The sequence below is a fragment of the Tachyglossus aculeatus genome, chromosome 5 (genome assembly GCF_015852505.1).
Source record: "Tachyglossus aculeatus isolate mTacAcu1 chromosome 5, mTacAcu1.pri, whole genome shotgun sequence".
NCBI lineage: Eukaryota > Metazoa > Chordata > Mammalia > Monotremata > Tachyglossidae > Tachyglossus > Tachyglossus aculeatus.
In genome coordinates, this window is record NC_052070.1 from 43,652,884 (window position 1) to 43,672,606 (window position 19,723).

The 19,723-nt window shown below is 47.0% G+C and overlaps 1 protein-coding gene across 1 annotated transcript in view; it reads right to left on the minus strand.

Moving 5' to 3' along the window:
* NPHP4 (nephrocystin 4) overlaps nucleotides 1–10,252 on the minus strand; it is a 187,221-nt gene extending 176,969 nt beyond the window's left edge. Inside the window, exons 1-2 of the mRNA XM_038747231.1 lie at nucleotides 10,108–10,252; nucleotides 3,345–3,517 (exon numbers count right to left, since the gene is read on the minus strand). Of these exons, the coding sequence (XP_038603159.1) occupies nucleotides 3,345–3,479 (135 nt within the window). The 5' untranslated portion in view covers nucleotides 3,480–3,517; nucleotides 10,108–10,252. The remainder of the gene's footprint in view (nucleotides 1–3,344; nucleotides 3,518–10,107) is intronic.
* Nucleotides 10,253–19,723: the final 9,471 nt, after the last annotated feature.

The following is a 19,723-nucleotide window of genomic DNA, read 5'->3' on the forward strand; positions in this document are numbered from 1 at the left end:
TCAGGTTCAAGAAACCTTTTGGCCACAGGATTTGTGCTCAGAAGATTCTACCTGACTGCATAGTCCAAAACAGATGGATCCTATTTAGAATGTACAGCAAATGTCAAACCTCTTTAGGGAAAGTTCATCATCAGCTAGAAGTCATCTGTCAGAAGCACGTCTTCAGGAATGTCTCTACTTGCTTCTGAGAAATAACAGGGCTAAGCAAAGCATAAGGGCTTCTGCCCTGCACTCTTATAAAGCTGCCAGAGAATGCTCAGAGCTTTGTCCAAGTTGCTATTAAATCCCGACACGTTTTTCATAGCTTTTAGTTTTTAAAAGGGAATTACTGAGCCAATTCACATAGAGCTCATTTCTCTCAAACAATCTGGCTCAATAAACTCAGGAAAACATTACTGAAGTGGGGAAAAAACATAATGTGGGTTAAGAGAAACTCTTAGTAAGGTGTCCAAAAAATGCTGACCAGGCAGCTGAACTGACTTTCTTTGCGATGGCCTTTTTGGCCTCAAAATGCTCCCAGAGCCCAAGACGATGGACACTGTGCTGCATAAGCCCCAACACAATGCCATTTCTGAGTAGGGTCAGTGGCCTATTCCAGCATAGTATTCCCAGTATTCCGTCTTGGATACCGGCAATAAGATACTAAGAAGGACCACAAGGTGGCTGGGCCTTGATCCAAATGTTTAATAATAATAATAACAATGGCATTTATTAAGCGCTTACTATGTGCAAAGCACTGTTCTAAGCGCTGGGGGGGATACAAGGTGATGAGGTTTTGTCCCACGTGGGGCTCACAGTCTTCATCCCCATTTTACAGATGAGGGAACTGAGGCACAGAGAAGTTAAGTGACTTGCCCAAAGTCACACAGCTGACAAGTGGCAGAGCTGGGATTTGAACCCATGACCTGTGAATCCAAAGCCCTAATATCCCCTCAGTATTCCAAAACTCCCCTCTCAGGATCATACGTGGAGAGTTTCCAAGACTCTACCAGTCTCGGCTATGAGGAGAGTCAAGCAAAGGCATACCCAATTCATTCCTAGCTTGGGCAGTGGCTAGCGAGTGGAAGGCAATCTGCTACAAGTCAAAACTCACCTGTGCCGGGCAGCAGAGGCATGGGAGAGAGTCGAGGGTGGAGACTCAAGATAACTTTGTGGAAGGAGGCAATGGTAACCACTTTCATATTTTTACCAAGAATACTCTAGGGATACACTACCAGAATGATTGCGGATGGAGATGGGGTATTCTGGGAGAGATGTGTTCATGGATTCATCAGTATAAGACAAGACAAGAAAATCCCCAAACTAGTAACCCATCACATACAGTTTGTCCATAAATTTATCCAAATCCCTCTTGAGTCTACTGGTATTTTCGTCTGTACTCTAAGCTGTGGGAATTAATTCTGAATGTTTACCACTCACCGTGTGAGGAAGTGTTTCCTTTCATTTAATGTGTGCCTATTACTCTTGTCGGTCAGCCAATCATTTATTGGAGGGCTTACTGTGTGCAGGACACTGCGATAAGCACTTGGGAGAGTACAAATATAACAATATTATAGACACATTCCCTGCCCACAAGCTTACAGCCTATAGAGACAGACATTAATATAAATAATTGTTGTCCTCTTCCTGTTGTAGGATTTGGTGAGCAACAATTGCATGCTCGCCTTGCCTGCACACCTTCTACCCACCCCACGACTAAACTGTACGCTCCTGGAGGGCAGGGATCATATGCACCAATTCCATTGTACTATACTCTCACAAAATGAGGGGGGAGCTTCATTATTTTGTTTCTTTCAGAAATCATCTACTATTTCCCCTATCCCTAATCTATTTTAATGTCTGCCTCCCTCTGTAGACTAAGCTCCTTGTGGGCAAGGATCACATCTACCAACTCTGTTGCACTTTCCCAAGCACACTCTCCACACAGAAAGTACTCGAATACCACTGCTTGACTGATACTTTCCCAAATGCTTAGTTCGGGTGCTCTGCTTAAACTGAGCACTCAGTAAATACCACTGATGGATTGATTCGCTAATGTCCCCTAATAATAATAACAATAATAATTCTGGTACTTGTTAAGCGCTTACTGTGTGCCAAGCTCTGTTCTAAGAGCTGGAGTAGATACAAGTTTAACAAGTTGAACACAGTCCCTGTCCCACATGGGGCTCGCAGTCTCCATCCCCATTTTACAGATGAGGGAACTGAATCACAGAGAAGTGAAGTGACTTGCCCAAGGTCACACAGCAGACAAGTCACACAGCCCCCTTCTGGGCTTTCAATCCACCCTCATGATTCCCTTCATCAGCTAGTTCATCATCAGTGGTATTTACTGAGCACTTACTACATGCTGAGCCCTGTATTAAGTGCTTGGGAGAGTATTCATTCATTCATTCCATCATACTTATTGAGCACTTACTGTGTGCAGAGCACTGTACTAAGCACTTGGGAAGTACAAGTTGGCAACATATACAGACAGTCCCTACCCAACAGTGGGCTCACAGTCTAGAAGGGGGAGACAGACAACAAAAAAAACCATATAAACCAAATAAAATAAATAGAATAAATATGTACAAGTAAAATAAATAGAGTAATAAATATGTACAAACATATATACATATATAGAGGTGCTGTGGGGAGGTGAAGGAGGAAGGTGGGGGGGATGGGGATGGAGAGTAAGGGGAGAGGAAGGAGGGGGCTCAGTCTGGGAAGGCCTCCTGGAGGAGGTGAGCTCTCAGTAGGGCTACAGACTTCTCAGGTTAGACACTGACCCACATGACCCACATGAGATGCACTGGGGTAGAGACCAGTGTGTGAGTACAACACAGCAGAGTTGGAAGACACGTTCCCTGCCCACAAGGAGCCTTGTCAATCAATCATATATATATTTATTGCACGCTTACTGTGTGCAGTGCACTCTCCTACATGCCTGGGAGAGTACAATATAAAAAGACACATTTCCTACCCTGAGTTTACAGTCTCCCTATCAGTATATTATATTAACTGGAAAGCTAATCTCAGTTTGAGGATAATGTGCCTTAGTGGAAAGAAAACAGGCTTGGGAGTCAGAGGACATGGGTTCTAATCCCAGCTCCACCACTTGTCTGCTGTGTGACCCTGGGTAAACCACTTAACTTCTCTGTGCCTCAGTAACTTCATCTGTAAAATGGGGATTAAGACTGAGCCCCACGTGGGACAACCTGATTACCGTGTATCTACCCCAGCATGTAGAACAGTGTTTGGCAGACAGTAAGCACTTAACAAATACCAAAATTATTATTATAACAATTAAGCATGAATAAATGAACTTCAAACCTGCGGGCCAAAAAACTTGACTATTTCTTTACCTGTTTAAATAGATGGCCTTGCAGCACCTTCAGAACACACTGGAAGGCTGTTGATTCCTTTGAAGGTTGGCGAATCCTCTGTGGGTGAGGAGGGACAAGCAGGTTTTGCGCAAATATCCTGTGCCAATCACTCATCCTGCCAATTAGAGGGTCATTTCTTCCTTCTGGATTACCTGATGCATTCATTTTAATTTAAAAAAAAATGAAAAAAGACTTGAAATTTCCCTTACTTCACAAACACTCTACTGTCTGTCTGGTTCCACAAGGTTGGAACATATCTAAAATACACATATTTAGTTATGTTGTTGTTTTGTACTCTCCCAAGCTATCAGTACAATGTTCTGCACAAAGTAAGCACTCAATAAATACCACTGATAGATTGATTAATTGGTAGTAGGAGGAGTATTTAGTAAGTGCTTGCTGGGTGTAGGCACTGTACTAAGTGCTAAGAGAAAATACAGAGGTAGAAATCAGACAGTCCCTGTCCCTCAGGGACTTATTAAACTCAAATAGTGGAAAAGACACAAGATCAATAAATGGTATTTACTGAGCACTTAGTATGTGCAGAGTACTAAGCACTTGGGAGTGTACAAAACAACAGAGTTAGTAGACACTTTCCCTGCCCAAAATGAGCTTCCAGTCTAGAGGCTAAACAATTCAGACCCATTCCTTGTCTCATACAGGCCTCACAGCCTAAATGTGTGGGGGAAGACAGACCATCGAAAAGAGAAATAAATTGCTGGCCACAAAATACGGGCAAAAGGAACAATTTTTAAAATGCAATATGCAAAAATGAAAGGCAAAGATAGGAAGGCAAACAATACTTGGAGGGGGCAGTCCAGGTGTTTCTTCTCACTCCAGGCCACAGGCCTTGGTTCCCAACTGTTGCATCCTTCCCAACATTTCAGAAGTGAATGACTCTTCCCTTATAACCTGATGTAGTGCTCCAGATACATTTCATATTACACTGCAGTTCTCTTTTAATCTGACTCAGCCCTCTTTGTGAGCTCTGCTCTTAAGTGACTAGGTTTTCTGATGGGACCACTAAAGAATGCTTATTAAGCATGCACTGAATAACAGCAGTTTAGGTATCTTAGCACAGACATTAAATCATAGTCCCTGCCCAAAGGTTTAACCAGCAAAGCTTCCCTGGTGATCAAATATGCCCGGTAATATTGAATGAAAAGGGTTCATTCTCATAGGTTTGGGATAGACACTTCCCAGTTACCAAATCTACACAAACAAAAAAAAAAGTTTCACTGATAGTATCTTCTGACAAACATGTCTCCGAAAAAAACTGGGAAAATGACGAGGTGGAGGAGAAATACAAACAGATGAAAAAAATCTTATAGAACTACCAGGAAAAAAAAAACTGGAATAAAAGCTTTAGGACTACACTGAATGGAAAAGTACAAGTACAGCAGTTCAGTCAATAGCATTCCTCATCTACTATGGGTTCAGAACATGTCTACCAACTCTATGGTGTAGTACTTTCCCCAAGTACTTAGTTCAGTGTCTTGCATATAGTAAGTGGTCAATAAATACTACTGATTAACTAATTGCAGAGCACCTTATTAAGTGCCTGGGAGGGTCCACTAGAATTAGCAGGCATTATCCCTTCCCTCAGAGAGTTTATAATCTAGTGGGAGAACAACACCAAGATTAATTACAGGCAGTAGGAGGCTAATGGAATATAAAGTTATATATAAGTGCTTCAGAGCGGTGTGTGTCCCTAAGTGCATGAGTGATGAAGAAGTACTGAAGTGGCATTTGGGAGGGACAAAGTGTGGAGTGATGAGAAATAATTCAGGGAAAGCCTCCTGGCGGAGATGCAATTTCAGGAAGACCTAGAATATGGGGGGAGCAGAGGTCAGTTAGTTTAAAAGGGGCAGTTCCAGGAAGATGGGAGCATGTGAGCAGGATGGCTTGAAAGCAATCAAGGGAGTGAACCAGGGTGGAGTGGAAGAAAAATGTGGATAATTGTGGGGGAAGAAAACTCCTAAAGTGATGTAAAGTCAGTCGTCAGAAGTTGATGTAGAGAGTAAACTTGAGGGCAGGCAACTTATCTACTTTGTGGTATTCTCCTAAGCACTTAATACAGTGGTCTGCCCCCAGTGAGCGATTAATAATTAACTGATTGATTGATACCACTGGCAGGTGAGGGTGTAAACTAGGGCAATGTGAGGCAGGCAGGGAGGGGAGTGCCTCCAAGTCTAGTAGTTGGGGAGAAGGAGATCAGTGCTGAGGAAGATGGAAAGAGCTTCCCAGACGGGTCTGCACTGCTGGTGGGATATCATCATCAGGAAGAATCAAGGAGGAGGAGGCGGTGGGTGGGGGAGGAAGTAAGAAGCAGCATGGCCTATTGGATAGAGCAGTCCTGGGAGTCAGAAGGTCAATGGGTTCTAATCCCGGCTCAACCATCTGCTTGCTGTGTGACCTTGGGCCAGTCACTTCACTTCTCTGGGCCTCAGTCCCCTCATCTGTAAAATGGGGATTGAGACTGTGAGTCCCACATGGGACAGGGTCTCTGTCCAACTAGCTCTCTTCCTCCCTTCAAAGCCCTACTGAGAGCTCACCTCCTCCAAGAGGCCTTCCCAGACTGAGCCCCCTTTTTCCTCTCCTCCTCCCCATCCCCCCGCCCTACCTCCTTCCCCTCCCCACAGCACCTGTATATGTTTGTACAGATTTATTACTCTATTTATTTTACTTGTACATATTTAATATTTCATTTATTTCATTAATGATTTGCATCTAGCTTTAATTCTTTTTGTTCTGTCGACTTGACACCTGTCCCCATATTTTGTTTTGTTGTCTATATCCCCCTTCTAAACTGTGAGCCCGTTGTTGGGTAGGGACCATTTCTATATGTTGCCAACTTGTACTTCCCAAGCACTTAGTACAGTGCTCTGCACAGAGTAAGTGCTTAATACAATTGAATGAATTTGCTTGTAGCCATCCCAGCACTTAGTACAGTGCCTGGCACATAGTAAGTGCTTAAATACCATTATTATTATTATTGATCATATTTATTGAGGACTTACTGTGAGCAAAGCACTGTACTAAGCACTTGGGAGAAGCAGTGTGGCTTAGTGAGAAGCAGCGTGACAGTGGAAAGAGCACAGGCTTGGGAGTCAGAGGATGGGGGTTCTAATCCCACCTCCACCACTTGTCTGCCGTGTGACCTTGGGCAAGCCACTTAACTTCTCTGTGCCTCAGTTACTTCATCTGTAAAACAGTGATTAAGACTGTGAGCCCCACGTGGCACAACCTGCTTACCTTGTATCTACCCCAGCACTTAGAACAGTGCTTGGCACATAGTAAGCACTTAACAAATACATCATTATTATTACAAATTATGATTAATTAGGAACCTTGGTAGTGAGGAAGAGAAAAATGAAGCAATGGTGATGGAGGAGGAGAGGGTGGCATGGGGAAAAAGTAAAGTGGGGAGGCAGTCTCCCAATCTAGCTGTGGAAAATAAAACCAAAACAGAGTTAGTTCTTGGATCCCCCAGGTCCTGGAAATGAGCTGGGAATAATAATAATAATAATAGAATTTGTTAAGCATTTACTATGTGCTGAGCACTGTTCTAAGCACTGGGGTATATACAATGATGATGATGTTAGTGGTATTTGTTAAGCACATACTATATGCTAGGCACTGTACTAAGCACTGGGCTGGATACGGTCTACTCAGGTTGGACAAAGTCCCTGTTTCACAAGGGCTCACAGTCTCAATCCCCATTTTACAGAAGAGGTAACTGAGGTTCAGAGAAGTGACGGGACTTGCCCAAGGTCCCACAGCAGACAGGTGGCGGAGCTGGGATTAGAACCCATGACATTCTGACTTCCAGGCCTGTGCTCTAACCATTACGCCATGCTGCTTTTCCAATAAATGAATAATGCTGGTATTCGTTAAGCACTTACTATGTGCCAGGCACTGTACTAAGCACTGGGGTAGATACAAGAAAAACTGGTTGGACACAGTCCCTGTCCCAAATGGGTCCCCAGTCTCAATCCCCATTTTACAGATGAGGTAACTGAGGCACGAGAAGTGACTTGCCCAAGGTCTCACAGCAGATAAGTAGCAGAGATGGGATTAGAAGCAGATGGCTTAGTGGAAAGAGCCCAGGTTTGGGAGTCAGAGGTCGTGGATTCTAATCCCAGCTCCACCACTTGTCAGCTGTGTGACTTTGGGCAAGTCACTTCACTTCTCTGTGCCTCAGTTCCCTCATCTGTAAAATGGGGATTAAGATTGTGAGCCCCATATGGGACAACCTGATTACCTGAAGCAGTGTCGCTCAGTGGAAAGAGCACGGGCTTTGCAGTAGGAGGTCATGGGTTCAAATCCCCACTCCGCCAATTGTCAGCTGTGTGACTTTGGGCAAATCACTTAACTTCTCTGTGCCTCAGTTAGCTCAACTGTAAAATGGGGATTAAGACTGTGAGTCACCCATGAGACAACCTGATCACACCTTGTAGCCTCCCCCTCCTCCCCCCCTCCTTACCTCCTTCCCTTCCCCACAGTACCTGTATATCAATCAATCGTAATTATTGAGCACTTACTGTGTGCAGAGCACTGTACTAAGCGCTTGGGAAGTACAAGTTGGCAACACATAGAGACAGTCCCTACCCAACAGTGGGCTCACAGTCTAGAAGTCCATATATATGTATATATGTTTGTATGTATTACTCTATTTATTGATTTATTTTACTTGTACATATTTATTCTATTTATTTTATTCTGTTAATATGTTTTGTTCTCTGTCTCCCCCTTCTAGACTGTGAGCCCACTGTTCGGTAGGGACCATTTCGGTATGTTGCCAACTTGTACTTCCCAAGCACTTAGTATAGTGCTCTGCACACAGTAAGCGCTCAATAAATATGATTGAATGAATGAATGAACACTGCTTTGCACATAGTAAGCACTTAATAAATGTCATCATTATTATTTACCCCAGTGCTTAGAACAATGCTTGGCACATAGTAAGCGCTTAACAAAATACCATCATTATAATCATTATTATTTTTATTCTGACTCCCAGGCCCGGGCTCCTTCCACTGAGCCACGCTGGAACGAGTCAGCAGGATGAAGTGCGGGAATCAAGGAAGGAAAACTCCGGGGATCGTAAGGGGACGGGGAAGGGTGTTGTGTTTGTGTGTACTGTGTCTGTGTTGTGTATGTTCATTCGTTCAATCGTATTTATAGAGCATTTACTGTGTGCAGAGCACTTTACTTATTGGGTAGGGACCATCTCTATCTGTTGCCGATTTGTATTTCCCAAGCGTTTAGTACAGTGCTCTGCACACAAGCGCTCAAATACCATTGAATGAATGAATCCATGTATGTGTGCCTGGGGCGAGCGCCGATGGAAGTCAGAGGACATGGGTTCTAATCCCTGCTCTGCCGCTTGTCTGCTGCGTGACCTTGGGCAAGTCACTTCCCTTCTCTGGGCTTCAGTTCCCTCATCTGTAAAATGGGAATGAAGACTGTGAGCCCCACGTGGGACAACCTTGATGACCTTGTATTCCCCACCCCAACCCCAGCGCTTAGAACAGTGCTTGGCACATAGTAAGCGCTTAACAAATACCAACGTTATTATTATTAGTCTCTGGGCCTCAGTTCCCGTATCTGTAAAGTGGGGATGAAGACTGTGAGCTCCACGGGGAACAACCTAATGAACTTGCACCCAGTCCAACGCTTAGAAGAAGGGAACGCAAAAGAAGCAGCGTGGCTAGTGGAAAGAGCACGGGCTTTGGAGTCAGAGGTCCTGGGTTCAAATTCCGACCCCACCCATTGTCAGCTGTGTGATTTTGGGCAAGTCGCTTAACTTCTCTGGGCCTCAGTTACCTCATCTGTCAAATGGGGATTAAGACTGTGAGCCCCACGTGGGACAACCCGATCACCTTGTAACCTCGCCAGCGCTTAGAACAGTGTTTTGCACATGGTAAGCACTTAACAAATGCCATCATTACTATTATTAGAACAGTGCTTGGCACATCGTAAGCGCTTCCCAGACTGAGCCCCTTCCTTCCTCTCCCCCTCGTCCCCCTCTCCATCCCCCCATCTTACCTCCTTCCCTTCCCCACAGCACCTGTATATATGTTTGTACATATTTATTACTCTATTTATTTATTTTACTTGTACATATCTATTCTATTTATTTTGTTAGTATGTTTGGTTTTGTTCTCTGTCTCCCCCTTCTAGACTGTGAACCCACTGTTGGGTAGGGACTGTCTCTATATGTTGCCAACTTGTACTTCCCAAGCGCATAGTACAGTGCTCTGCACACAGTAAGGGCTCAATAAATACGATTGATTGAGCGATTGATTAAAAATTAAAAAAAAAAAGGCCGCTGGGCATGGGGCGAACAGACGGTCCCGGCCTGGGCGGGCTCACTTGGCTGCCAGCGACGCCAACGTTGCGGACCAAACCAACTCCCATCCGGGGAGGGGGGGAACACCTCTCCCTCCTCCCCCCCCCCAAAAAAAGTCCCCCGGATGCCTCGCTCCACCCCCCACTGGGAAGATCCTCAAATAAAATGTTATTCGATCCTCCTTTCCCCACACCAGACGGGGACCCCCGCCCCAAAAAGGCCCTCTCACCAAATCCCTGTTCCCACTCCCCCCCCGCCCCGCGGCCTAATGGTTTCGCCCAGCGCTAGTTTCTTGTTTCCGAGGTGACAGTCACCCAGGGAACGGGCGGCTCCGCCCGGAAAGTTTCGGAAGCCGGGGGCGGGAGGGGGGCAGGGATCGGGGCCCACCTGCACCGCATGATGTCCGGGAACTTGTCCTGGGGGAGCCGAGGAAGGCGAGGGCCAGGGCCGCGGGCCCGGGAGAAAGAGAGGGAGAGGAGCGTGCTGAACGGCCGACGATCCTTCCAGCATCAGGAGCCGCGGGCCCGGGAGAAAGAGAGGAAGCGGAGCGTGCTGAACGACCGAGGATCCTCCCAGCATCAGGGGCCGCGGCCCGGATCGGCCAATCGGAGCCCCCGCCGCCGAGGCGGGGCCGGCGCTGATTTGCATGACGGGCCGAGCCGGGGCCAATGGCATGGCGAGGAGCGGGGCCGAAAGCCAATGGGAGGCGGGGGTGGGCGCGGCCCGGACGGTCCCACGAGGTGGAAGATGCCGCGGGCGGACTGTGCGCGGGCGAGCGGGACTCGGCGGCGCTGAACCAGGCGCGGAGGGCGGGAAGGAAGAGCCGGAGCCCGGGAGTCAGTCGGAGCCGGAGCCCCCCGCCCATCGCAGGTGAGGCCTGGGCTGCGGAGCGGCGCCCCCGGCCCCCAAGCCTCCATCCCCCGCGCTTCGGGGTCCGGCACACTGCCCCGCTGCCCCTTCCGCCCGCCGCACCTCCCATCTCAGCCCTGTTCTCCTTCGCTTCTCGTCCCTGCGCCTCTCCAGCCTCAGATGCAACTCTTTTACACACACACTCTCCCTCTCCTCCGAGCCTTCCTCCTCCTCGGCCTCTCTAGTACCCAGTCTCCCCTCTCTTCCTACCTCCTTTCTCATGTTCCATTCTACCTCCCCATGCTCCATTCTACCTCCCCATGCTCCATTCTACCTCCCCATGCCCCATTCTACCTCCCCATGCCCCATTCTACCTCCCCATGCCCCATCCTACCTCCCCATGCTCCATCCTACCTCCCCATGCTCCATCCTACCTCCCCATGCTCCATCCTACCTCCCCATGCTCCATCCTACCTCCCCATGCTCCATCCTACCTCCCCATGTCCATCCTACCTCCCCATGTCCATCCTACCTCCCCATCCTCCATCCTACCTCCCCATCCTCCATCCTACCTCCCCATCCTCCATCCTACCTCCCCATCCTCCATCCTACCTCCCCATCCTCCATCCTACCTCCCCATCCTCCATCCTACCTCCCCATCCTGCATCCTACCTTCCCCATCCTCCATCCTACCTTCCCCATTCTCCATCCTACCTTCCCCATCCTCCATCCTACCTTCTCCATCCTACCTTCCCCATCCTCCATCCTACCTTCCCATGCTCCTTCCCACCTCCCCATGCCCCATCCTACCCCACCATGCTCCATCCTTTCCCCCCTTTTCCAGTCTCTCCCAATCCCTCATCCTTCCCACTCCCTCCTTGTCCTCTTACCCATCGCATATTCTCCCAAACATTCAGTACAGTGCCCAGCCACAGTACACACTCAGTAAACAGAATTGATGGCTTCCCAAAGGCAGCTACCCATCTTCTGTCCTCCCTAACCAGGGGTTCCTCCCATGCCCTTCTCGGGGCTACCCCTTAGCTGTCTTTTCCTAGAAGCCTGTGTCCCTGCTTCCCTCCCATCCTGTGCTTCAGCTTCCCCCGTGCCCTCCCCGGACCTCCGCCCCCTCCCTTCCATTCTGCAGCTCCCGCAGGATGCTCACAACCCGGTCGTTGCACCACATCCTGCCGCCGGCTGCCGGGACTTAGCATGCACGCCTCTGCAGCAGGTCACCCCACCTCTCCCTAACAACCTCCCAAGGACCCCATGCCCTCCTCTTTTTCTCCCGGTCCCTTCCCCGGGGTGGGTAACCGAGTAGCCAAGGAGCAGTGAAGTCCCTTAAGATCGACCGAAGTCCTTCTGGTCCCCTCCTGTCTCAGCCTTAGCTTTGTGATTCAGCGTTTTTAGGGTCGGTAACAATGCTCAGAGCTAACAGGAGCTGGGAGCTGGAGATGGAATGTGGGCCTAGATTTCAGAATAATGGAGTTGATTTAGCAGCAGGAAGAGCCTGGCTGGAGTCCTGTCAAGGAGCGACCCATCCCCATTCCTCCTTCCTCATCCCCTGGTTTTTCTGCCTTTTTATTGAAATGGATCCAAAGGAAGATGGCATAAAGTAATAGCTGTTAGAGAAATGGGCTATTAGTACTTATGAAAATTAATACATCAGTAAAGGCGAACAGTGAGTTCAGACTGCAGCTGTCCTCCTTTCTGTTGTTTCGAGACTTGCTCCCTCCCTGTTCCTTTCCCGCCCCCTGGAGTGAATTTGTTCCTTTCCAATATCTAATTAATAGGGTTCCAATAAAGGGCCTTCCATCGAGGTTCCAGGCAAATGAAACTAAATTGCAGCAGATGCATTCTGTTGACTCCGTCTGGCCACGGGACTGTGGGGTTTGGCGGTTTGCCATGAGACGTATCATAGTGAGAGAACTAAATCTATGCTTGATTGTTTGCCCCCAGCCCCCTCTCACACACATACATTCACCACACACCACAGTGATGTCTTCTCTGAGAGAACATTTTTAGAAATTTCCTTGACATTTGTCATTGCTGTCTTACTGCGTGATGGTTGTGCACAATGTTGGGGTGGGGTGATAAAAGGCACCTGGAAAGGTTCACTTTGTTCATCATTTCTTTCCCTTTCTGGCTCTCCTGCTTTGGTCCAGCCCTGCAAGGAATCTCTTCAAAGCCCAAATACTGCCCTCTTGGCATTGACTTCATTTAAACACTAAAAAAATCTCATCAGTATCAGCTCTGGAGTCCCAGTTTTTACCAAGGTTGGCACCAAGGAGGAGAACCTAGAGTAACTCAAACACGATGTCCAAAACTCGGTTTTTTGTTGCTGTTTTTAAGACAGAAAGTTTCTCCACAAGCCTGTGAAGAGAAGGCATCCCTTCAGACTTTGGCATTGGGTGGTTCTCATCCCTCAGGACTGTAGGAAATTGTTTTGTGTCTTTGGCTTACTCCGCTTGGGAAGCAACAACAAGGATTTCCTATTGACTGACAATAAACAGCTCTTTCCTCCTTCTTTCTAGACTGTAAGCTCATTGTGGGCAAAGACTCTACCAACTCTGTTATAGTATACTCTCCCCAGTGCTTAGTACAGGGCTCTGCACACAGTAAGTGTTCAAGAAATAGGATGGATTGATTTCAGCCTAACATTTGGGCCACAAACATTTCGTGAGTCCATTAAATCAATCAATCATATTTATTGAGCGCTTACTATGTGCAGAGCACTGTACTAAGCGCTTGGGAAGTACAAATTGGCAACATATAGAGACAGTCCCTACCCAACATTAGGCTCACAGTCTAAAAGGGGGAGACAGAGGACAAAACCAAACATACTAAGAAAATAAAATAAATAGAATAGATATGTACAAGTAAAATAAATAAATAAATATAAATAAATATAAATAAATGCATAGCAACTTCCAATTTACTTCTGGCCCTTTCTCTCCTAGTCACCTTATCATTAGACAGGGCCAAACATATCCCAGGGTGCTCCGTGGCAGAAAGACACCCCCGCGTCCCCACTATCCATACAGTGCAAAGCTCCCTCCTGCCAAAGGGTCTGTTCTGAAGAATGATGGGCAAAACTACAGGGAGAAATTTGCTGGGGCAACAATAACTGTGGCATTGCCAGTCTCAGTGCTGTGTTCATTCATCACATCTAAGCCGTAGAGAGGTCAGAGGAACCAGCACCTTCAGCACGTCGTCGGAAACATAGGTGCTAACTTTTTAGCATGGGGCAAAAAGGGGGTGGGGATTGTAAGGGGTTTAGAGAGTGGGAGATTTGGGCTTCAAAGAGCTGTTAGGTCAGAGAGCCACAACATCTGCCTTTTCAGCCCTGATTGGAAACTCTCAGGCCTTATCAGACACCTGGAGGTCAAACTCAAAAAGTTGTTGCACTTTCCCAACTACAGTGCTTCCCAGTTGGGTGCTCAGTAAATACCACTGTTGTTTGATTGGGGGCAGTCACCCCTATCAAGTTGGCAGCTTGCATCAGAAAGTGTCGGTGGTGGGGAAGATAGCAAATGCCTTCTTTGAGGGAAGTCTCCTTAGCTCACATTAGCTGAATTGGAGACACCTTAGCCCAGCGGAAAGACCACGGTCTGAGAATCCGAAGACCCATGTTCTAGTATCAGCTCTGTCGTGAACCTCCCATATGAACTTTGGAAAGTCATTTATCCTCTTTGTGACTCAGTTTCCTCATCTGCAAAGTGCGGATTGGTGCCTGCTCTCCTTACCTCTAAGACTAGCAACCCTGGGTGGGATCAGGACTGATCTGATTACCTTGTATCTACCCCAGTGCTTAGCACAGTGTTTGTTTCCTGGTAAGCACTTAATAAATATCATAATTATTATTATTCAGGATGCCATACTTTGTAGGGGGAGCCGTGGTGCTTTGGAACAGAGAAACATCGCAGGTGCATCACAACCTTTGGGAGAATTTCTGTTGATGTCGGCTGAATCCCAAAGGGTATAGACAGGGTCGACGTTGTTGTGGTCAAGTCTCCAAATCCCACAGCGGGACAAGGGGGCTCCCACTATCGTGTAAGGGACGTAGCGTGAACAAACAAACAGGAGGAAACTCTTCTCCACCTGGTGGCTGGTAAGCATCTGAACTCCATTCACATGGGAAGAGGCGCAGACTGAAAACATCAACTGGTTTTAAGAGGGGTTTGGATAGAGTCTTGTAGGGATTGGAAGGTGGACTGGTATGTTAGGAGTGTTAGACACATCTGTCAGCCCAGGGGTTGGGGGTCCAGGAGGGTTAACTGTCCCAGCGATCACTCCAAGCTTTCATTGTCACTGGCGGGGACAAAATACTGGGTTGGAGGAATCACCTGTTACTCTGAACAATAATAAGTCCCCTGAGGGACAGGGACAATGTCTAATGCCAACTGTGTCTTCGCTCCCAGAGCTTAGTACAGTGCTATGCATACAGTAAGTAGTTCATAAATACAATTATTACTACTAATAATAATTATCTTACTCATAGTACGTAATTATCATACTATGTGCTGAACAGTCAGTCAGTCGTATTTATTGAATCCTTACTATGTGCAGAACACTTTACTAAGCACTTGGGAGCGTACAGTGTAACAATGGAACAGACACATTCCCTGCCCCAAGGCTTTCAGTCTAGAGGGGGAGACAGACATTAATATAAATGACAGTTATGTACACAAGTGCAGTGGGACTGGGGAAGAGGGTGGTGAATAAAGAGATGAAGTCAGAGCAACGCAGAAGGAATTTGAAGAAAAGGAAAAAAGGGCTTAGGGAAGGCCTTTTGAAGGAGATGTGCCTTCAGTAAGGCTTTGAAGCAGGGGAGAGTAATTGTCAAATCTGAGGAGGGAGGGTGTTCTAAGCTAGAGGCAGGATGTGAGCGAGAGCTTAGCAACAAGATAGATGAGTTTGAGGTACAGTGAGAAGGTTAGCATTGGAGGAGCAAAGTGTGCAGGCTGGGTTGTAGTAGGAGAGTAGCGAGGTGGGGTAGGAGGGGGCAAGGTGATTAAGTGCTTTAAAGACTACTACACACTGGGGCAGACATAAGATAATCAGTTTGAACAAAGTCCCTGTCCCAAATGGGGCTCACAGTCTAAGTAGGAAGGAGGGAGAGCAGATATTGAATTCCCATTTTGCAGATGAGGAAACTGAGGCACAGAGAAGTTAAGTCCTGTAGACTATAAGCTCATTGTGGCTAAGGATCATGTCCACCAACTCTGTTGTATTGTACTCTCCAAGTGCTTCTTAGTACAGTGCTCTACACACAGTAAGCTCTCAGTAAATATGACTGATTGATTAACTCTGTTATATTGTACTCTCCCAAGCCCTTAGTGCAGTTCTCTGCACACAGTAAGCACTCGATGAATATGATTGATTGATTAACTTACCCAAGGTCACACAGCAGGTCAGTGGGGACTATAACCCAGGTCCTCTGACTCCCAGGCCTGGGCTCTTTCCTCTAGACCATGCTGCTTTTCTGTTGCTTTTCTGTTCTGACACCATAATAGCTTTATTCTCTTGGGAACATCAACGTCTACATGCAAATGACTAGAAGAATATCCAGAAACATAACATGAAATGCTTTTTTGAATCAGCTGGAGGTCATTTTAGCCTCCTTTCTCTCCCTGGCGAGACAACCCAGAGGCACAGTGTGAGGTCTAGAGGCTTTTGACAAGATGTTTGATTTAATCTCTCTTCTCCATGAGGATTGGTAGTGAACTGGGGTCTGAGTCATCTCATCCCCCGCTTCATCTTGTCAGAATTAGGAATGAGCCCGGTCAGTCCTCTTTCCTCCCCTACCTCCTTTATTTTTGGCCAGCTGCTCTCCCATCCCTTTAAGCCATTTTGCTCCATCTCTGCACTGCAACCCGATAGCCCTGCGGGACAGCATGATCTTTCATTGAAGTCAACAGGTCCAGGTTTCGAATTCGAATCCTCTGCTGGAGCGAGCGGGATCTCAGAAAACAGATCCTTTCTCCAGTGCCTCCAGACCTGTTGAAAGACACTCTTGTGTCAGCCCAGGAGCCTCGAGTCCTGTCTCTCTCCCTCTCGTTCAGTTCATTCTTGCTGCTTTCCCTGAACCGCAGCCTCTCCCCCCAGGGCTCACCTGCTTCAATGAGACCATTCCTAAAGGTGGCATGCCATCAGTCAATCAATGGAATTTATTCAGCACATACTAGTGCAGAGCACTGTCCTAATTGCTTAGGCGAGTACAATACAACAGAGCCGATAAATCCATTCCTTAGCCTTATAGCCTTCCCCCAAGTTTCTTAAAAAATAGCAAGGGTGTAATGAGGTGGTGGTGAGATCTCTGTTCTCTGCAGCAAAAACCAAGATGCCAAGAAACATCTTTGCAAGTTGGCCTCCCTGCGACCAAGGCATTGTAGCCCATACCAGAAAATCTTTTCTCCTATTTCCACCTTACTCCATATTCTGGGGCCAAGTTGTTAAAAAAAGAGGAGGAAGGAGGGAACTGTCCCTTCCAATCAAACCCATAGTCCCTTGGATCAGGTGGCGACTTCCAAAGCAGGTTTGCACTAGATATTCCCAGGGAGCACAGAGGTGCCGGAACCTGGATTAACTCTTTCGTGCCTCTAAGGTAACAGTCGGTAAAGAGATCATCCATTCACATCGTTAGAATGACTTTATTAGATCACTGTATGGGCAGGGAATGTGTCTACTAATTCTGTTGTACTCTCCCAAGTACTTAGCACAGTGCTCTACACAGAATAAGCAGTCAATACATACCACTGATTGATTGATTAATTATCCGAATGCCTCATTTACCCTCAAGGAAGAAGGCACAAGTCAGGCCAGGTCAGCTGTGTCTACTCAGGTGAATTAACTGGATAATTCAGGCCCTTGATTATCCAGCTATTCCAAACGAAAGTGTTTGTGGGGCCCAGAATGCCTGGACAGATAAGACCTTTGAATATTTTTAGTCTCTATCTATCATCTGGCCAATGTACAGAGGTAGATCAATGCCAGGTGGAAAGAGGCAGAGGAGGGGGCTCCATCCTGGATGACTTGAAGGGGGAAAGAATTCCACTGAAGATCATGAGAAACACACTCCTCTTTTTACCTCTGACCGTGTACCCCTCTGGGCATACCTAAGAGGTTTTTGCTCCCGAGTTGACACTGCTTCAGCACCACAAACTGAAGTGCTCCCTGCTTTCTCCCCACCTCACAGCACGATGAATGCATTATCTATTTCGGGTCGCTCTCACAGAGGACTTGGCAGCCGCCTCTGCCGTTCGGCGGTGATTCAGCCCCTCAAACCTCAATCCCCGCATGCTGCTGAAACCAAAACAGTATTCAAAAGGTTAAGGCTCCCGGTCAAAACTTCAGAATGGGAAGTCAGAGCTTTGCTTGCCCAGATCCGCACTGTCACTGGAGCTGTCGAACACGTTCATCTCCATCTCAGTGTCAGAGAATTCTCTGGAAACTTCAAAGACCAGAAAGGATTTCAGGTGGGCATCTTGCTTTCTCTTCTCTCTCGGTCCATTTTGAATTTAAAAGATCACTATCTTCTGAGATTTTATAAGCATTTTTATATTCCCCCCAATTTCCTGATGGGTAGCTGGACATCCAAAATCTCCCAGGGAGGTGAAGGAAGCAAGGTTTTTAATAAAATAGAGAAAACAGTGTATTGGCCCCCAACAATTTTACTGAATAAAAACACTTTACAAACCAAGAGAGCTGGTCGTCAAACCCTGGCAGCCTTCGCCACCTCCCCAGGGTGAAGGAATCATTAATTCAGTCATATTTATTAAGCGCTTACTGAGTGCAGAGCACTGTACTAAGCTTTTGGGAAAGTACAGTTCAATAAACAGTGGCAATCCCTGCCCACAATGAGCTCACAATCTGGGGGTGTGGTGGGAGGGGGGGAGGCAGACATTGATACAAATAAATAAAATTACAGATATATACAAAAGTGCTATGGGGCTGGGAGGGGAGTGAAGGGAAAAGGGAGCAAGTCAGGGTGATGCAGAAAGGCATGGGAGATGAGGAAAAATGTGGTTTAGTCTGGGAAGGCCTCTTGAAGCAGATATGCCTTCAATAAGGCTTTGAAAGGGGAGAGAGTAATTGTCAAATTTGACTACGGGGGGAGTTTCAAGCCGGAGGCAGGACGTGGGCCAGAGATCGGCAGCGAGACAGGCAAGATCGAGGCACAGTGAGAAAGTTAGCATTAGGGGAGCGAAGTACACGGGCTGGGTTGTAGAAGGAGAGAAATGAGGTGACTTAGGAGGGGGAAAAGTGATGGAGTGCTTTAAACCCAATGGTGAGAAGTTTTTGTTTGATATGGAGGTGGATAGGCAACCACTGGAGGGTTTTGACGGGGGCTTGGGGGGGGGTGGGCGCGGTGACATGTCCTGAAAGTTTTTGTAGAAAGATGATCCGGTCATCAGAGTGAAGTATGGACTGGATTGGGGAGAGATCCCTCTTCCCGAGGAATTTTCCAGAAGCTTTGTCTGCTCACTTTTTTCTTTCACCTTCAACCTGTTCCCATTACCTTGCTCACACTGGTTTGGGCCCCCTCCAGGGGGTATCATGTTTCCCCTTTCAATGAAAAGGGATGTATTTTTAGTTCTGCAGACTGGGGAGGGATTGAGGCCCTGCCACTGAACATCTCTTTGCCTTTCCTCTCCAACAGAGCTCTCTCCCATCGGTGGGCCATTCAGAGTACCGTGTCTCGACACATTCTGTCTCCTCTGTAATCAGGGTTGAGAACCTTAAATAGAATAAAAAATGTGATCACAGCTCATAACACAGAAGCCCATTCAGGTGAGCCCCAGATAACTGAAGCCTTGGTTCCCTTTAAAAAGCCACAAGAGAGTTTGAAAATCAAATGGTGTATGGAGACTTTAAAGATAATCTTGATTGATGATTCCCTTAAAGTTACCCACCCGTAAAGAACATGGTGATGTGCAGGGTGTGTGAGAGACATTGTGAGGTTTATGATCAGGTTGAAGTGAACTCTTTTAATAGCTGGTTTGTAGATATTGATTGCTTAATAATTGTTAAGCTAATTGTTGCCCCGAAACTGTGGCCCACAGCCAGAAGGAGCAGGAGAACCGACCCCACAAAGAGAGTAGAGGGGGTTACTAAAAAGATGCATCTTTACCTCAGCACTAGCGTGGTTGGTTCA